The sequence below is a fragment of the Peromyscus maniculatus genome, chromosome 3 (genome assembly GCF_049852395.1).
Source record: "Peromyscus maniculatus bairdii isolate BWxNUB_F1_BW_parent chromosome 3, HU_Pman_BW_mat_3.1, whole genome shotgun sequence".
Classification (NCBI taxonomy): domain Eukaryota; kingdom Metazoa; phylum Chordata; class Mammalia; order Rodentia; family Cricetidae; genus Peromyscus; species Peromyscus maniculatus.
In genome coordinates this window covers 144,571,127-144,585,958 of record NC_134854.1, presented here as the reverse complement: position 1 = coordinate 144,585,958, position 14,832 = coordinate 144,571,127, and the positions used below count along the sequence as shown (strand labels likewise).

Genomic DNA, 14,832 nt, shown 5'->3' with positions numbered 1-14,832 from the left:
GAGAAAATGCCTCCATAAAATCAGCCCATTGGCAGGTCTTGGGGCATTTTCTTTTTAATGATGGATGTGGCAGGGCCTAGCCCAGTGTGGGTGGTCCTCATCAGAGCAGGTGGTCCTGTCAGGTGTATAAGGAAGCAAACTGAGCAAGTCAGGGAAGGCCAGCCAGTGAGCAGCACTCCCCACAGCTCTGCTTCAGTTCCTGCCTGCAGGTTCCTGTCCTCACTTCCCTTATGATGGACTTACTGTGTAGGATGAATAAACCTCTCCTCTCCAAGGTGCTTTTGGTCATGGTGTTTTACCTTAGCCCTGGAAACCTAAAATAAGGCAATGTTTGAATAAACCTCCAGTATGTCAGAATAAGTAAGTGGATAAATTCTGAACTGGCCTTTGGTATTCCTGGTTCCCCCTGAGTGGCCTTAGGAGGTTTCACTGATCACTCCTGAGCTGCTCTCATGGAAGGCTTCCCTATGGCAGGGGTGATGGCCAGATTGTTGTATAATAAATAAATATCAGAAGATCCAGAATTAATCAATGGGAAGGATAGGGTTTTTGTTACATTGTCCTTGGTTTTTTAAAAATTAATCTCCAGTAACCCTGTTCATTCACTTCCTTCCATGGAAAACATTTAAAGGACTTTAGCATTATATGATGATTTTTCTTCTACACACTGTATTAGTCACTGTTACATTAGTTTATCCCTTTTACAAAGATATTTGCTTATTTCATCTCTCTTGCTAATTTTCATATAATAATGGATTTTACATTAAATTTAAACTAATTCCAATTTCTTTATTCTTTTGACAAATATATCTTGGACAAGCACTCCTCCACTCACTAGTGCGGGTGCTGGTCATGTGGTCATTCCTGTGAGTGGACAGTCTCTGCCTTTGTGCCTGTCCCTCACAGGGGACAGTGAGCTCCCCTTGTGTGACACAGTGCTGTATTTCTTTTGCAATAGTTTATCCAGTGAGGAGCATGAATAAAAGAACAAGTCATAGAAACAACTATTACAGAGAAATATGCGTGGTACACTTCATGATTTAGCTCGGCTTGTATATAGACTTTATTCAGCCATAAAAACATTTGTTTTTATTTATAATCTAATACATTTCTGTGTTTTTCCTCTTTTTTAGGTAATTTTTGGTTGTGTTCTCTTCTGAGCTATTCCCTAGCTATTACTTTCTAAGTACTGAGATGGACTGGAAGAGAAGGTTCTGTGGTCTAGAGAAAAGGGCTACAGTGAACTCTGAAGTCCTAGGTATACCATGACTGTACTCTTGATAGCTGCATCAGGTAAGTAAAGATTTTGATAATTTATGTGACTCAGTATGATTTTTTTTTTTTTTAGTGGTTATAAGGTATTCAGTATCCTGGTTTTCTTTTAATTTTTTTTTCATTTATTTTACACACCAACCAGTTTCCCCTCCCTTCTCCTTTACTAGTCTCTCCTCCCACCTCCAGTCTACCCCCCAGCCACTCCTCCCCCATTCAGAAAGGAGCAGGCATCCATGGGTGCCAACAAAGCATGGCATATCAAGTTCAGGCAGGAACAAGCTCCTTCCCTGGCTGGCATCAAGGCTGGGCAAGGCATCCCAGCCTGGCGAATATATTCCAAAAAGCCAGCTCATGCACCAGGGACAGGTCCTGATCCCACTGCTAGGAGCCCCCCAAAACAGACCAAGCTTCTCAACTATCCTGGTTTTCTTATAGAAATATTTCAAGAGATCTAAGTAGATGATGTAAGTTAATATCTTATTGCTGTTTTGAAGGATTCTCACCTGAGGCACAGAGCAGTGAACTGAAGGTGTGTTCTTTCTTAATTCCTTCAGGCTTGACAAAAAGATAGAAAGTTCAGACATGAGAAATTACTGAGTGTGCAAATACAAAGATGCTGGTGATATTTTTTAATGGTCGTGAGGGGAGACAGCATCTCTACTTTTGGTCCAGACTGGAATTAGATGGTCTAATTTTCCACCATTTCAGGAATGGCATGAACATTTGAGAATTTGTGGATGCCAGGTCAAAATGAAGGTAACAAGGAAAGATAATAAAGAAAAAATATAGCATCAGAAGACAGAGCTCAAGCTTAAGCAGATAAACTGGCATAGCCCATCCCCTCCAAGCTCCAGTTAAGACAATAGTAGGAAGAAAGAAGACAGAACACACTGATATAAAGCCTGAGCTTGCCACTTGCTGTGAGGTATCCTAAGATCACATATTATTATCTTCTATTTTTCATCTAAACACAGTCGACCTCGCTCCATTCTCAGCACAAGGTCAATCAAGGGAGGTCACTCACCTCCACTATCAGGACTTTGACAACTGTGTCCTTCTTCCCAGTTTCAGGAACTGTGGCCACCTCAGAACCACAAGGCTCTGGGGACTGTCGTGCTTCTGCAGTCACAGAGAAATTCACATTCCCTAAAATACATGGCCCACAGAGCTAAGCTCAGATGTGCCAGGAACTTGGCATCCTCCAAACCCCAAGATCTGCAAAGTATCCTCAGTTCTATGAGCAGTTCAAGAGCTTGTCCTGTGTTTAAGAAGGTGGTAAGCATGGGCCAGAAGAAGCTGTGACCCAGAGCTTGAGGGCCCAATGAGAAGAAAGTAACTTCAGAACCCTTCCTGCATTCAGTCTTTGTGCACAGAGTCCCTTACAGAGTCTCCACTCACCTAATGATTTGGGAGTTACCAACCAGGATGTGGTGTGCCTCCCGTTGGCACAGAGGCAGTAAGAATCTTCATCTTTTGACACTGGGACAGCTGTGAAATCGGGGGAGTCTTCCAGCAGCACACCGACCTGTGGCCCCACATGGGCGAAGAAATAGCAAAGATGTCACCACAGGAGGACAACATATTATGTGTGGATGGAGGTAGGTGAAAGGGTGTGGAGGGGATTTGTGTTAAAAGAGATTAGGAGCAGTGCTTTTGGGACTCATGTGCCTAAAATGTCACATAAGGTGACACAGAGGCTTGTATGTATTTCATCTGCACATACATGTCTAATATTTTATTTAGCTATCATCTATGTATTATCTACACAAATAAGTAAAGAAGGAATTATAAATTTATCTATTTATATTTGCTTCATTTTTATATCAAAGATATATTCACTGTACTAGATTTTTTTAACTACTGTATGTAAGTATATATCTACCTCTAACAAAAGCAAATCCATTGTAGAACAATATGCCATATTATCTGAACAACAGCCTACTACATCTTTGTGGACCATATCTTTTGATTATATCCAAGGTCACATGGACTATCTATGTCTGTCAGTACAGTATGTCCTCTTTCAATAACGGCGAAATCACCTAATACATTTTATGTAGTGTCCATATTGTTGAACAACTCTTTGTTGTATATGTAGCTAGAGTCTGGGAATTCTTAAGCATTTAGAACCAGTGCTGACAGGCCCAATACAACCCCTTCCTCCCTTTTTTCCTTCTTTCCATTTAATTCTTAGTTAAAGTTTACACACACTAATTTCCCTCTACTCCTCTGGTCATGCTTTATTCAGAAAGGTCTTCACCCGGATGCATGTAGGGAGGTAGTTCAGCACGGTGGCCTTGAGCGTGAAGGCTTCTCCACGGATCACAGAGTAGGGCATCGCGAGCTCCACAAAGAAGGGCTGGAAGGCTTGGAGAGATACCGCAGGGGAGAGGCCAAGTCCGGTGTCACTGGACAGGCAGAGGGCTCCGGCCTTCCACTCAGTGATGGTGTCAGGGACTGTCACTGCCACTTCAGCTACTCCTGATGAGCTGGGAGAGTGAGAATGTGAGGCCCAGAAAGTGAGCACGTGAACGAGTTATTTCTGAGATGGTCACTATGATTGTGATCTAGCGCTATCCCCAAGGAGTGTGACCTAACCCCACCCCTTCCCTTTGAGTCCTTCAAAGGAGCGATAGAAAGAGGACAGTGTAAACAGGACTCCAGTGCAAAAATGAAAAGTTTTTCTGTCGTCTTGTTTACCCAGCTCAAATCATGGCCTCATGACACCTCTAGTCTCTATGTTAGTGGAAATTTGAACATAGATTTGAAGTTGTCTCTGAACTCCCATCTCCACAATACCATAGGACAGTTTGTAACCTATATGGTCCACTCCATGTAGCAGTCTAGTAGTCTACTCCATGTAGGACTGCCTCTCTTCCTACTCAATATGGCGTTCCTGAATGGTTTTAAGCATTGGAAAGGTATATGATAATTTTTAGGTGAATTTTCTGGGACTGATGAATATACATATATTTTATAATTGATGGTTTAAAATATACTATGGTTTTCTAAATGATTCATTTTTTTTGTTTATTTTTACAGGCCACAACAATATATTAAAGAGATTCAGTTGTGTATTAAAGGTATACCTAGCAATTTCAAGGCATTTTCTAGTGGGAAGCCATTTATGACCGAATATTTGGTGTTATTCAGCTTTATTATTCACCTGCTCCTCATTATGGACTTCTTGTGCTCATAATTCCCATAGAATGTGTATGTGTAAACATCCTGCTTGGGCCAGTACTTGGATAAGGTCACATAGGCAGGGTCTTCTGCCTCTGAGCTCCTTGCTCCCTTTTTAACATTTGAATTAGGTATCTGCCTTTTGCAAATATCCCCTTTTATCTACATCCAAAGATAGGGCCAGCTCCAAACAAAGCACTGAAGGACAAGGGAGGACCAGAATAGCTACCAGACCACCTGGTAGGTACCTGAAGCCCCTGAAATAAGATAAAATGTTCTTTTAGAGGCAACCTGGCTCCTAGATGCATAGCTTTGTTTCTTATGCTGATGAAACTCAGTGCATCCCTTGCCTTCCAGCCTAGTGACTTTCCAGAGCAATGGACTGAGAACAAAGGTGGTTTTTGCATATCCAGGTGGAGTAAAAAGTGAGGCAGATTTCCTGGCAGCAGAGAGTCATGTGGTGAGGAGAAAAAGAAAAAGGCAGTTTTTCTGTAGATGGTAGACAGAGCAGCATGGCCACAGAGAAGAAAGAAAAGCAAAGATTCAGTAGACGTTGAGGCAGATCTCTTGTACAGTTTTCTCATAGCCAGGAGTAAAGATGGAGGATGAAGGAAAAGAGGGCAAAGATAAGGTCAAAAGCATAGGAGCTTACTAAAGCTATGAGGACAGGAAAAGTGGTCACAGAGAGGAACTGAATGTGAGGACAGAGCTAAAGCTATACAGATAGAATTATGTCATGGAGGAATAAAGTAAACAGACAAAAAGCATGGTGTACATAGGTTACTTTCAGATACTCCGTGCTATATATAGAGTCTTCCCCAGGACTCTGGGAGGAATTTTTTCCAGGGTTGGAACTTGGGAAAATTCTGTTAGTTTATGATAGAAATTAATTAGAGAAATACTAGAAAACAAAGAAATAAAATTTTCATACCCAGCCCAAATCTTACAAATGGAAATTACTTACTTTACTGTGACTAAATCCCAGATCCACGTTCCAGGAAAATATTTTCGAAAGGTCTCAGTAGGTGGATCTTCATGTGGTGGATCTTCACGTGGTGGATTTTTATGTGGTGGAACCTCCTGTAGTGGATTTCTATGTGCTAATAATTTCATGATTCCTAAGTCTTCACTGCTAAATTCGACATCAGATACTATGAAGTTACAATGGAAGAAATGGACATAGTTCTGAGTACAAAGGGATACAATGTGCAGGGTAAATGTAGCTTAATTTTCAGTTTCTTCTTGACTCTTAGATGCTATTACAAAGACACTGGAAATGATACATTGAACCTCTCACTTTGGGGGAGGCTGGGTAACACCTTTGTCAAAAGCAGAAAGTATGAAATCCTGGAGAAAACATCCCCTTGTGTAGCTGGAGTTGGTAGGAAGCACAGTGCATATTTTCTTGGGTTGGATAGATAAAATGTCCCCACTAGGAGGATTGAAGATCCATAATGCTACCTCCCAGGCAACAGATCCTGTGGCTACAATGAGCATCACTCTAGACCAGCGTTGAGTGATGGCTACATTATCAGCAGAGACATTCTTGGAATCTTTTTCTTTCTCTAGATCTCTAGATCTATAGGATTAACCCAATATTTTCATGGTTTACATTTATATAAAACTGAAAGAGATATAGGTAGGAAACTCTTGGATCAGAAATATACACAATGGAAAAGTCAAGACTGTTTTGGTTCTTTTTTTTTTGGGTGATGGAAAGAAAGTTTGTTATTCAAGAATCATAGCATTGGCTTGGGTTTATACGGGCAAGAAATGCAAGATTTAAAGGTGGCAACAGAGGGTCTGTGCTCTGCTTTTCCAAGAACAAGTATACATTCAGATTCAGTTAGGGTTTCTATTTCCCAACTGAATCTTAGCTTGAAAATCTCTCCCATTGTTCAAATACAGATACACACAGACAGCTTCATTTATCCATTGTCTAGAGTAGTCACAGTGCCTTAGTTCCTTCCTTGTGATGATATTTTGATTTCTTTTCAAGTCAGTATAAGGGAAATTAATACAGTCCAGTCAGAATTATGTTTTATTTTATGTTAACACACATGTAAAAATAAATTTTAGTTTTTAGAATATAAATAATAGTGAAGATAGGGATTCATGATTTCAAGTTATATTGCAGAGGTATAGTAATAAAACCAGCATGGTACTGGCAGAAAAATAGACATGTACACCAATGAAATAAAATTCAAGATCCAAACATAAGCTCATCTGATAGCTGACATAGATGCAAAAACACACACTAGACAAAAGGCAGCATTTCAACACATGCTGCTCTGAAAACTGGCTGCTCACATATAGAAGAATGAAAATAAACCTACATCAATGACCCCACACAAAATCTACTCCAAAAGGATCCAGGACCTCAACGTGAAATCTCAAACTGCTAGAAAGGAAACATAAGCAGTAACTCTAGAAAATAGATGTGAAGGAGAGGACTTTTTAAATAAGACCCATTCACTTAGAAATTAAGGTCAATAATTGACAAATGGGACCTCACAAAACTAACATGTTTCTACACAGCTAAGGAAACAATCAATAGAGTGAAGTGGAAGCCCACAGAGTGGGAAAAAATCTTTCTATACATATGATAGATGGTAAATATCCATAGTATATAAAGTACTCAAAAACAAAGAGTCAAGAAAACAAACAGCTCAATTTAAAAAATGGGCTGTGCATCTAAACACACTTTTCCAAAGAAATAAAAGTGACTAAGAAATCTCTTTAAAAAGTGTTCATCATGCTGGTAATTCAGGAAATCTAAATTGAAACAACTTTGAGATTTCATCTCACCCCAGTCAGATTAGTCAAAAACAACAACAACAACAACAACAACAAAACTGACAACCACTTGGTGAAGAACGGGAAAGGGAAACTCTCTCTTGCTGATGGTGGGAATACAAACTGGTGCAGCCACTCTGGAAGTGGCTCCCATGAAGGAGAGGGAAAGGTTACACGTGGTTGGTATTGGTTGAAGAGAGTGAGTGTGACCTTTGACCTGAGTGCTTTGCTTCTTCCATCCTCTCCTCTATCTGCAATGCCCGGCTTTTTCCTTCTCTTCTTCATCTCTAATACTTAGGAAATTCTCTTCACCTCTCTGACATGTCTACAAGAGTTCTTCACACTGCACATGATGATTCTCTATTGTACTATTGCACTTCATCTTATCTGTCTCTTTAACATTGAAGGAAGAGTCTCCAATCTCTAACTTTCTTGTAGTACCAGCATGCATTTGGACACATTTTGCTCAGGTAAGTTTGGGCTCTTTCTCTCTTATTTGGATACTATACATGCTCTAAAATTTTATCACCCTTGATAAATAATTCATTTATTTTATTCTGAAAATAAATGCTGATTTGTTATTTTACCTGCTATTGAATTAAAAATCTCAATATCCAAACATGCTTCAGTATGTTTGATCTTCAAGTTGGTGAATGCCTTTAAGCCCATGTCCTGCAAAGAAAATTATTAATCAAGCAAAATATCTCAAAATTCTGTAAAAAACTTAATGTGTTTATAATAACTAATTCAGATATAGGTTCACATGTTCAAGTAGAATTCTTATTCAAATTGTATTTTCATACTCCTTAGAGAGTATGGGCGGAACACAGAATTCATAGTGAGACATATGTTGTGTCCTTCTTTCTGATACAAAGCCCTTTTATTTTAAATAAAATGTCATTCACAGCTATGCACAGTGGTGCATGCCTTTAATTCCAGTACTTGGGAGGCAGACTCAGGTAGATCTCTGTTGAGAGAGATTTGATTACACTGTGTAAAGATATGTCACTGTAGTTGGTTTAATGAAAAGCTAAATGGTCAATAGGTAGGCATGGAGAATGAGCTGGACTTCTGGGCAAGGAGAGTAAGTAGGAAGAGGAATTTAGGTTGCAGGGAGGTGGGACAAAGAGAGAGGTATACCAGGGGCCAGCTTGCCAGGTAGTTAGCTAGAGGAAGCAGGAAAGTAGGACATATAGAATGAAAGAAAAGTGAAATGCCCCAAGGCAAATGTAGATGAATAAAAACAGGTTAAATTAAGTTATAAGTTCTAGTGGGACAAGCCTAAGCTAAGGCTGAACATTCATAATTAATAATAATTCTCTGTGTCTTTATTTGGGAGCTGACTGATGGGACAGAGAAAGATTTGTTACAGATCTTTGTGAGTTTGAGGCCAGCATGATCTACAGAGTGAGTGCTAAGACAGAGCTACATAGTGACACGCTGGTTAAAAAAAAAAAAAAAAAAAAAAACCAGAACTAAAAAGAAAATATGACTCATCTACTCTGTCCCTGCACTGGGCACTTTCCAAGATGCAGTTTTTATAATGCTTGGGATGGAATACACGAACCACCATTTATAACATGGTTGGTCTACTAGTGGTTCTTATCCCTGGCCTGACCCTAAAAATTCTCTGCCAATATAGCATTTCATAAAACCTAAATAATTCTGAGAGCAGCATGTTAGTGGGTAACACTGCTTACCTCCACGTAACTGTAGACATCCCTCTCATTTGGGTGTAAGGATATGAGGCCATCACTATCTCTATTCCACTCACATGGGTCTTCTTCTTCAAGTAGTTGGTATGGACTTGAGATGAAGTTGCTGGGCTGCATATCTGGCAGATTGTATATCTGTAAGAAACAGGAGACAAGGGAGCCTCTTTCTTGGGCTTTCTTGAAAGATACTCACGAAAACAAAAGATGATCACTGCAAATCACTTCTTGAATGTTCAATGATCCCCAAGCAAGGTTTTCTAAATATTTTCTGTTGAAGAGTCCCTTATTCTGAAGGTGTTCACAATATTTAGAAAAAGACTAAAAATACTTCACATATTTTTAAAAAGGTATGAACGTAAATCCTGCATGGTATATTTGAGATTGATGTAATTTTAACATTACTTACTATACAACATTAAACATTTAGAAATATATTTACACTACATAAACAATTCAATAAATATAAAATATCAAGGTTGTATATTTTAGTCTACTGGTATACTATAAAAACAAACAAAACAAAAATTGAGTTAGTCAGTATGTAAACAGCCTGAAGAGATCTGAATGAAGAGTTCTGTACATATTTTTTCCCTAAAATTCAGGGAAAAAAATTCAAAACAAAACAAACAAACCCAAGACACCTCCATTTTTGACAGAAGGATGTATTCAACCCTCCAAACTACAGTGTGTGTAATTAGAAAGAGGGAGAGGGACTGCAGGTCACGTGTCCAAATGCAAGGGCATCATGGTAGCAGCCACAGGAGAAGTGCTGTGGGATGGTCTGTATGTCAAATGTGTGCTCTGATTGGTTATTAATAAAACACTGACTGGCCAGTAGCCAGGCAGGAAGTATAGGCGGGACAAGCAGAGAAGAGAATTCTGGGAAGTGGAAGGCTGAGACAGAGAGACACTGCCAGCTGCTGCCATGACAAGCAACATGTGAAGATGCCGGTAACCCACGAGCCACATGACAAGGTATAGATTTATAGAAATGGGTTAATTTAAGATGGAAGAAGTAGATAACAAGAAGCCTGCCATGGCCATACAGTTTGTAAACAATATAAGTCTCTGTGTGTTTACTTGGTTGGGTCTGAGTGGCTGTGGGACCAGTGGGTGAGAGAGATTTGTCCTGACTGTGAGCCAGGGCAGGACCAGGAAAACTCTAGCTACAAATGGTGCCCAAAGGCTCGAGTTTCCACCTTAAACCTGAGAATATTTAATAACCAATTCTAAATGGAGCCAAAACCAGGTTCCTGCTTCATGTCTCATATGGGCAGCTAGCTGCAACATGTGGGTTTGAGTGACTATGGTGGGTTCCTGGCGTGCACATTTAACTGGCAATATGGCGGGAAGGAGGCATCCACAAGTGGCATACTACACTGCTGCGTGGTGGATTTAGCCTTTGCTAGTACCAAAAAAAAAAAAAAAAAAAAAAAAAAAGCGGGGGGGGGGTGCGTTTCTACGCTGCTTTGATAGAACTGCTTCTGATAGTTGATGGTACACATGGCTTCAGACCCAGAGCTGGTGGTAAACTGTACCACCACCATGTTGGGAAGCTAAGGTGGGCAGAGCCAACAGCCACAGAGGCCCTTTTGGTCTTACAAATGCTGCAGTTCAAAGCAATAGATTTAGAATGCGACAGATTCAGATGAAATAGTTTACAATGTGTGTAAAATGTATGTATGCTTGGAAGAGAGAGAAAAAGGAATATATACAGTTATATAAAGAATTACATAGTTTTAAAATATAAAGTGTGGGCGCCATGGGCCCTGGCCCCCGACTGGGAGTGGCTGTGGCCTTGCTTGCTTGACCTTGATCAGATGTCCTCCCTATTCGGATTCCCTGCCGGTATCCACCCTTCTGAATGCTTAAGGGAAGTTCCTTGTGTCCTCCCTATTCGGATTCCCTGCCGGTATCCACCCTTCTGAATGCTTAAGGGAAGTTCCTTGTTGTGTATCCTGTATTTTGGGCGTTAACTACTTAGATGCAAGAATATAGAAACATTGGGTCTGGAATGTAGACCATTGACAGTGAACTTCTGCCCTCCGGGGGTTCCTCCATTTGTGCTGTAAGCCTGTACGTATTTAAGGTTTCTCCCCTCTTTCAATAAACGGCATTCAACATCCAATCGTACGAATGACTCGCTGTCTCTTGTCTCTATTTTTTAATCCGCAGCCCTTCGCTCGGACATGGTGAACGGTTATCGGTAACGCGGGCGTTACCGCTACAAATGGAGGTTCCTACCGAGATCTGAGAAAGAAAGGACCAGCTGACGGACACTCTTGGAAGGCCGGCCGGCATTTTAAGGTAAGAGTGGATTGGAATGGGTGCTGCTAGCTCACAGTCACTCCTCGAGGAACAATTAATTGGACTGTTGAGGCGGCAAGGCACTATTATTAAGAGCAAGACGGCTAAAGATTTTGTTCAAATCCTCCAGAATGCTAGTCCTTGGTTTCTGGTCTCCGGAGGATTTAATATACCAGATTGGGAACAGGTCAAGGTTGACTTACAGAAATATTTGCATAAAGAAGGGCCTGATTCCATATCCTTAGCTACTTTTTCTTTGTGGCGCTTGGTTAAGGATGCATTGCTTAGTGATGATATTGAAGTCCAAGAACACTTAAATGAAGCTAAAGCTGTGTTGGAGGAGTCTCAGATAGAGGAGGCTCTCAGAACCCTTAAAACTTCTGATGTTTCTGATTCGGCAGAGTCGTCTTCTGATTCTGCAGTCATCTTCAGAGGGTGATGATGGAGAAATCAGATCAAAAAAGGATGCTAGATGCCTAAGAGGGAAATCACAGATTTCTTGCAAGGATAGACCTCCAACCCATAATCCTGACTTTTGCAACACAGAGGTCCTTCCTTCCGCACCCATGGAGGGATTGACGGGGGGGGGGGGGGGAGTTGCTTACCCGGTTATAGAGACTCAAAATGCTCAAGGGCAGAGACAAAGGGAGCACAATCCTCTAGATTTTAAAAGCATCAAACAGCTCAAGGAAGCTGTGATGTCATATGGGCCCCATGCTCCTTTTACCATCGCTATACTTGAATCTTTTTCTGCCTTAAATTGCACCCCTAGCGATTGGATGCAGCTGTGTCGCGCTGCTCTCTCTGGGGGGGATTATTTAATTTGGAGGAGTGAGTTTCAAGAACATTATCAAACTACAGCTAATAGAAATGCTGCTGCAGGCTTCCCAGCTCGTAATCTTGAGATGCTCACGGGTACAGGGCAGTATGCCACTTTACAAGCACAGATTTTGTATGATCCTGCAGTTTATGCACAGATTAGTGTGGCCGCTACCAGAGCGTGGAAAGGGCTACCTAATAAAGCTGCTGGTGAACAACTATCTAAAGTCATTCAAGGGCCGTCAGAACCATTTGCAGAATTTGTAGATCGCCTGCTTCAACTAGCAGGGAGAGTGTTTGGGGATGTTGATTAAGCCATGCCTATAGTAAAGCAACTGGCTTTTGAAAATGCCAATAAATATTGCAAGGAGGCCATTAGGCCTCATAAAAATAAGAGCTTAAATGATTATCTTAAACTATGTAGAGATATAGATGGGCATCACATCATGGGACAGGTAATGGCCTCAGCCATGAAGGGGATTAATTCTGGAGGAAACCGCCCAAAAACCTGTTTTGGATGTGGCCAGCAAGGTCATATTAAGAATAATTGTCCTAGACCCCAAGCAACGGCAAAGACACCGGGACTTTGCCCGCGATGTAAAAAGGGACATCACTGGAGTAATGAGTGCCGATCTAAGGTCTATGCTCAGGGAAATATGTTACCACCGTCGGGAAACGGGCAGCGGGGTCCGCTCCGGACCCCCCGAAGCCAGGTGTACGGAGCCCTGGATACACCTGCCCCATCCCCAGTTTCCCACCATCCCATCCAGTTTGTTCCTCGAAGGAACCCCTTTTTGTCCAAGACCTTATCAGAGGCACCCCTGGAAGCGCAGGATTGGACCTCTGTTCCTCCACCAGAACAGTATTAACACCTCAGATGGGTCCCCAGGCTCTCGGTACTGGAGTTATGGGTCCACTACCTGCAGGGTCTTTAGGACTGATTCTGGGCAGGAGTAGCGCTCTTATGCAAGGTATTAGAGTAATTCCAGGAGTGATAGATGAAGACTCTGAAGGGGAAATTAGAATCATGGTTGAGGCTGGTAAAGGGGTGACAATTATTCCCCAGGGTGCTTGCATAGCACAACTGCTTTTGATGCCCCGCTTTCATACTAATAATCCTTTTCTTAAACCACACAGAGGTGAGGGTGGATTTGGCTCCACGGGCCCTCTAGCATGCTGGGTTTCCACCTTAGAACAAAGACCCATGCTAAATTTAAAAGTTAATGATCACAGTTTTCGGGGTCTTTTAGATACTGGCGCTGACACTTCAGTTATTTCTTTAAAACATTGGTCCGAAGCTTGGCCCCTTAAAGATTCTACCTCTCACCTACAAGGTATTGGCACAGCTCAGACGCCCTTACAGAGCAAGCTACTTTTAAATTGGAAGGATGAGGAAGGTCATGCAGGAACTTTTCAACCATTTGTGCTACCTGACATTCCAGTGAACTTGTGGGGACGGGATGTGTTGGATGGCATGGGAGCGGTGCTTACTACACAGCCCGTACAACAGATGCTAAAGAGTCAGGGCTACTGCCCGGGCAAAGGCTTAGGGAAAATGTTGCAAGGAGACCCGCTCCCTGTGGCAGACAAAAACTGTGTCACTAGGGGTCCTGGCGATACTAGAGGATTAGGATCTTTTCCATAGGGGTCACTGCACAGCAGCCTTCAATAATACAACCGATAAAAATCACTTGGAAGAGTGATGACCCTGTATGGGTGGAGCAGTGGCCCCTTGCTAAGGAAAAATTGGAGGCTGCGTATGCATTGGTTAAGGAGCAGTTAGATGCTGGACATATCATTCCTTCCACTTCACCTTGGAACTCACCTATATTTGTTATTAAAAAGAAATCAGGAAAATGGAGGCTGTTACAGGATCTTAGAGCTGTAAATAAAACCATGCTTCTCATGGGAGCAACACAGCCTGGCTTGCCTGCCCCTGTGGCAATTCCTAAGCATTGGCATTTAATTGTGGTTGACTTGAGGGATTGTTTCTTCACCATTCCTTTGCATCCCGAGGACAGTCCTCGCTTTGCTTTCAGTGTTCCTTCAGAAAATCTTAAGGAACCTTATCAGAGATATCAGTGGGTGGTATTGCCTCAAGGAATGGCCAATAGCCCTACTATATGTCAAATTTATGTGTCTTTGGCCCTAGCTCCAGTTCGAAAAGCTTTTCCAGGTGTTTATATAATTCACTATATGGATGATATATTAATGGCTGCTAGGGATAAAAAACTTGTTTTTGATGCCTTTTCTTATTTACAAGAGGTTCTTAGCTTGGCTAATTTACAGATAGCCCCAGAAAAGGTACAGGTATCTTTTCCCTATCATTATTTAGGTCATGAATTGTTACGCACGGGCATACGCCCACAAAAGATTACTCTGCGTATGGATCAGCTACGCACACTTAATGATTTCCAAACCTTTCTGGGAGATATTCAATGGCTTCGGCCCACTTTAAAAATTCCAACAGGTCAGCTTCGCCCCTTGTATGATGTCTTAAAGGGCGACCCTGACCCTTCATCTCCCCGTAAATTAACAGCTGAAGGACGTGTAGCCCTACAACGTGTGCAAGAGGCCCTGGAACAGGCTCACGTACAATATATAGATCTTAATTCTCCCTTATTGTATTTGATATTTTGTTTTACTCATTCACCTACTGGAGTGTTTTGGCAAACAGGTCCTATTTTATGGGTACATTCCCCAGCTTCTCCAGCAAAAATCATCACTCCTTATCCAC

The 14,832-nt window shown here is 41.6% G+C and overlaps 1 protein-coding gene across 4 annotated transcripts in view; it reads right to left on the bottom strand.

The window, feature by feature from the left end:
* The window catches only part of LOC143272502 (murinoglobulin-1-like), a 79,287-nt gene that overhangs the window by 11,279 nt on the left and 53,176 nt on the right, over nucleotides 1-14,832 (bottom strand). For all 4 annotated transcript variants that reach the window (XR_013050137.1, XM_076567878.1, XM_076567879.1 and 1 more), the window contains 7 exons: nucleotides 8,955-9,104; nucleotides 7,842-7,926; nucleotides 5,423-5,609; nucleotides 3,536-3,764; nucleotides 2,674-2,800; nucleotides 2,300-2,421; nucleotides 1,779-1,830 (listed from right to left, as the gene is read on the bottom strand). Coding sequence is in view for 3 of the 4 variants with exons in the window: in XM_076567878.1 (XP_076423993.1) it covers nucleotides 1,779-1,830; nucleotides 2,300-2,421; nucleotides 2,674-2,800; nucleotides 3,536-3,764; nucleotides 5,423-5,609; nucleotides 7,842-7,926; nucleotides 8,955-9,104 (952 nt within the window). In the remaining variant the exon portion in view is untranslated. The remainder of the gene's footprint in view (nucleotides 1-1,778; nucleotides 1,831-2,299; nucleotides 2,422-2,673; nucleotides 2,801-3,535; nucleotides 3,765-5,422; nucleotides 5,610-7,841; nucleotides 7,927-8,954; nucleotides 9,105-14,832) is intronic.